Below are 4664 nucleotides of genomic sequence, written 5' to 3' on the forward strand. Positions count from 1 at the left end.
GGGGGGGGGTTTGTCAGGCGGGCCCTGCTGTTGTGGGAGCCTGCTGGGGCTTCCCCTAGGTCCTACTGCCCCTGGCTCCAGTCATTTTTTACAGGAACCAAGGGCAGATCAATATTAATTTCCTAAATTGTTTAGGGGCCCCACGGGCTGGATAGAATAGCCTCGTGGGCTATATTTTGCCCACCCCGATGTATAGTGATGTAAAGGGAGCAAATAAGATTTCATTTAGGGTTAGTTGCAGTGATTTAGCTTGCTGAAGTCCTGTAGTTCTTTAGCAAGTACATTGTAACAGCTGGGCACACTTCTTAGCATCAATTTCTTGTTCCCTTGTAAAGTTGAAAGTCCACAGCCGGAGAGACTGAATCTCTGACCCAGTAGTTACGGCACTCATCTGGGAGACTCAGCTTTGAGTTTTTGTTTCGTCTCCTAAGTGGAGATCCTGGTTTTCTCTGTTTAAAAATCACACATCTCTGATAAAACCTCACATTCTCTGACTATAAACTCTCCAAATCCATGCTTTTCTGTGATTAAAATGAAACGCCACTATATATATGGGTATCTGTTGAACACAATTGTTTATTGATATATTTATAATTTTAAGGCAGTTTGCAAGTTTACCAGTGCCTCAATGATCAAAATAAAATAAATTCTAAATACCTGTATATTTTGGCATTTGATTTTGTTTTTTTTTTATCATGGAAAATCAGAGCTCCCCCTGCTACCTTCACTCATTAGGACATGGGTCCAGCTGTGCCTGCCCCCACCCCACGTTGCTTTGTGGTGCTGAGCAGCCCTGATATGCCAATGCCCTCCCCATGCTGTTGCCACTCCTGACTCACAACCCCCTGGTCTTACCAGTGCCTCTCAGTCTCAACCCATAGCCCCCCCCCATCCCTGCTGTTGCTGGGCCCTGCCAGTGCCCTTCACTCCTGACCTACACCCCTCCCCCAGCCCTGCTGGTGCCCCTCACTCTTGACCCACAGGCCCCTGCCCCACCCCCTAGCCCTGCTGGATGGGGTATCCTGCTGTCAGGGCTACGGGACCAGGGCCCACAGCCCCCTGGCCCCCCCCACCCCCAGCAACATGCAAGTCCTGGCTCCTGCAGCCAGAGAGGAGTGCAGAGCCCAGCTCCCCCACCCCTATGGGCGTCATGGCTGGAGCAGAGCCTGTGGTGGCAGGAGGGGAGAATGCAGTCTTGCCCACTGCAGGTTCGGAGCTCCCTGCACTGCTGTCCTCCGCCTGGGGGCCTCTGCTGCCTAGCGGGCAGGATCCAGCAGAGCAGGGCAGGGAAGATCAGTGCCGCCACCAGGAGCCCTGCGCTGCTATGGTGAGGCACCCCCTGCCCTCCCGGCAGCAGCAGGGGCTGAGTTGTGGAGGCCTCCAGGGGAAGGGCAGCAAGGTGGAGACCCCCAAACCTGCAATGGGCAGCCTGCGTCTGTCCCCACCCTGAGCACAAATCTGGGGGACATGTGCCTCCTCCCCTCCAATACCCTTCCAGGTGTGTGTGCAGCAGTGGAGAGCTGGCCCCCAAGATGAGCTGCTTGTGGCTCCATCCCACTCCTCGCTCTGGCTCAGCAGCCACACATTCCCACCCCAGGCCCCATGCACTGCCCTGGCTGGGCAGTGACCCCAGCCCTGCCCAACTCCCTCTCTCACTGTGAGGGCCTAAGTATTCTCTCCCCCCGCCCCCTGGCTTACCTGGAGGGAGCTGTGGAAGCTGATCTCCATGCTGCCTGGCTACCACGTATATGCATGTGTGTGCACACAGGTGCATGTGACGCCCCCTGCCTGATCGCCCTCCTCCCACTCTCCCCAGGTCCAAGCAGTTCCCTTGCAGGCTGGAACTCTGCCAGTGTGCAAGGGGAAACTTACAGGTTCGTGCATTTTTTTTCCTTTATGGGGCAAATCCACAATTTTCTCATTAAAAGGAGAAAATCCATGTTTTTCTCCTAAAAAAGTGAGAATCCAAATCTTTCTGTGGCAAACAAAACCCGGATCCTTGCTCATAAGACTGGGTTTTGAAGCTGAGTTTATCACATCCCATACGAGTGCCCTAACCACCAGGCTTGGTTATTCTGGGCTGGGGGCTTCTCTTTTTTTTTTTTTTTTTTTCAGGAAGCTTGGATTGGGCTTGGTTTCATCCTGATCTAGAATGGGAGAAATTTTAAATCCACCAATTTTCAGCTTTGGAAAACTGTTTCCTATCCAGTTCTATTAAGGAGCTGGCATTTACTCTCTGATCTAGGGGTTGATTATTCATGGTTAACTATGAAAATTGTGTAACCTTGTCTAGTGAGAACACTGATAGTTATACAGGCTAAAGTAATGGCAGTCAATATTGGTTTCTGGGGCAAGCTGCAGCTAACTGCCACACATCGGAGGAAAGGATTTCTTCTTGATCCAACATGGTACAATTAGCTGACTGTTATACTGGGGTTACCTTGGGTGTCTTTCTCTGATGTGTCAAGTCATGTGCACTGTAGGAAGAAGTACTACACTGGACTGGATGTACTAATGATCTGGTTGGCATGGCAGTTTCTACTTCCTTCTGAGTTAACTGTGTTATTTGGTTTGTGAATCTTTCTCCCATGGTGGTAAATGCTGTTTGCCTGGTGTGTTTTCAGGTGCAGTAGAGAGGCAGCATTTTCATAATGTGCACAACTGTGTCTATTTTGCTGTGCAGGTCTTGGATCGTCAGTATGAGTAAGTTGAACCTTTTTCTTCCTTTGTGCATAGGTGTGGGTACATGCATGTAAAAGACTGAGAAAGGTATTCTTGGGTTTCAGGAGGGCCAGTCTTTTATAGCCTTTTCAGTTTAGGGGCATGAGGCTAAGTCATTCTCCTGATCTCATACTGAGTTGGTAACTCAGCCTGACCTGGAAAACTAGGATTTTCCTTTGTGCTGACACTTAAGCTGTAAAGCTTAGATATTTGTGCCTAGTGGAGATGTTACAAAATGATATATTCAAAATGCAGTTAAAATTTGGTAAAAGTGTCCGTTTCAGATTTCATTGCAACTGGGGAAGACTCTGAGGTCCCTTTCCTCGTATAACTGATATTTGCAGTGGGCCCTGCTGATGCCAGTTGGATCCAGATGCCAGTTGTGCAGTGGTTAAAAGTGATGTTTGAGAAGAAAGTGTGAACTTAAAGATTTGGTTTCTCAAAGTTATTTGTGTGTATATATATGTGGTCTCTTGGCAGAATTATTTCCCACTTAGAGAAGGGGACCTTGAAACTCTTGGCTGAGAACGAGCGGATTGCATCCTTTTCCCCTCACCTGCACAAGAGGCTGAGGCAGGCTTATGAAAGCAGCACAGCCAAGGTAAAAACTGAAGACCCCATGGGAAGTTAAATGTGTGGAATTGAGGAGTTACAATAATCTAATGTTTTTCTTTATCCTCTTTTTGTTGTTGTCTTTACTGATTAACAGCAAATCTTCACCCTGCTGGGGGCGGGGGTCACTTCTTGCTTACTATTGAGACTGCAAAAAACCACCTTTCTCCTTCCATATTGTGTCTGTGGATTGTTAGGACTAGTGATCTGTAGCCAGAAGTCCCTGTATTAACTAACTTGTGTTGGTTTGGCAGCGAGATCTTGACCTCACTTGACTTAGTTAAAAAATTAACCTTAACTTCCAGAATGTCACTATCAGACTCTTGCCTATGGTTAACCTGGAGGTAGAATCCCAATGTAGTGAATTGGGATTTGAGACTTTCCTTCTCAGTCTCAGACTTACCACGCTTTTTAAGCAAACCATTGAATCTGCTTTAGGTTTCATCTTGCCCTCTGTTTAAAACTTGGGGTAGTGCTTCCTTTCCCCACATCAGTGTTGTGTGAATAAAATGCATGAATGCTTGTGAAATACTTAGGGGATGAGGAATGTAGAAGAAATCTAGATAGGTAAAATCTATGGCATCTTTCAGAAGAGGGGAGGGTAGAGGATCAGGTGGGAATTGCCAGCTGCTAGTCCTGCCATCCCAGAAGTCCTGTGTTGAGTTGACATGTGTTAAATGATTGAATCCATGGCTTTATTTCCTCTCCCCAGGACATATTATTGCCAATTCCTTTTTTGTAGGAAAGTTCTTTCAAAAGCAGTATGAAATGGCTTTTTTTACCAGTGTTTTCACACCAGAATTTAGCATTTCCCAACCATTAATGATTAAGCATTTAAATCGCCCATCTATGGTAATATTTGATTTCACATTAGTTTAATTTTGCCTGTCCAGCTGTTGAACTGTACATCAAATCAGGGAATTGTATTTTGCTAATGAATCGTTTTATATATTCAACAGGTTTCTCTCCTGCTGCCTTCATCTGTACAATCTGTTTCTTTCCAGCCAGAAACTGATAATCGCTCTAACTTTCCCAGTGACAGGGCATTTCATATTTTTAAGAAGCAAAGGTGAATATTATCCAAATTTAATGTGTTTGTTTTGGGGCAAAATCTGTTCCTGGTCATTCATAGTAAACTCTGTGGCCATATCCAGATGAATGCAGCTATGTGGTATGTGGCACTGCAAACGCATCTGTGGTGCCACATACTGCACATTTAGATGTTCTCCACGCTGCAAAGGTGCGCTGCCCATGGGTGTGCTGCTTCACTTTTGTTCCCTATGGGTTTTTTTGACCTCTGGATATCTAGAGGTCAAAAAAGCCTGTAGGGA

The 4664-nt window shown here is 46.7% G+C and overlaps 1 protein-coding gene across 4 annotated transcripts in view; it reads left to right on the forward strand.

The window, feature by feature from the left end:
• Window positions 1-4664, forward strand: part of CDAN1 (codanin 1) — a 61487-nt gene that overhangs the window by 10516 nt on the left and 46307 nt on the right. For 3 of the 4 annotated variants that reach the window (XM_025215350.1, XM_025215349.1, XM_025215347.1), the window contains exons 5-7: window positions 2625-2703; window positions 3202-3322; window positions 4293-4402. In XM_025215350.1, coding sequence (XP_025071135.1) covers window positions 2625-2703; window positions 3202-3322; window positions 4293-4402 — 310 coding nt within the window. The remainder of the gene's footprint in view (window positions 1-2624; window positions 2704-3201; window positions 3323-4292; window positions 4403-4664) is intronic. The other variant, XM_025215348.1, reaches the window with a different exon arrangement.

This window comes from Alligator sinensis, unplaced genomic scaffold, assembly GCF_000455745.1.
Source record: "Alligator sinensis unplaced genomic scaffold, ASM45574v1 scaffold1581_1, whole genome shotgun sequence".
NCBI lineage: Eukaryota > Metazoa > Chordata > Crocodylia > Alligatoridae > Alligator > Alligator sinensis.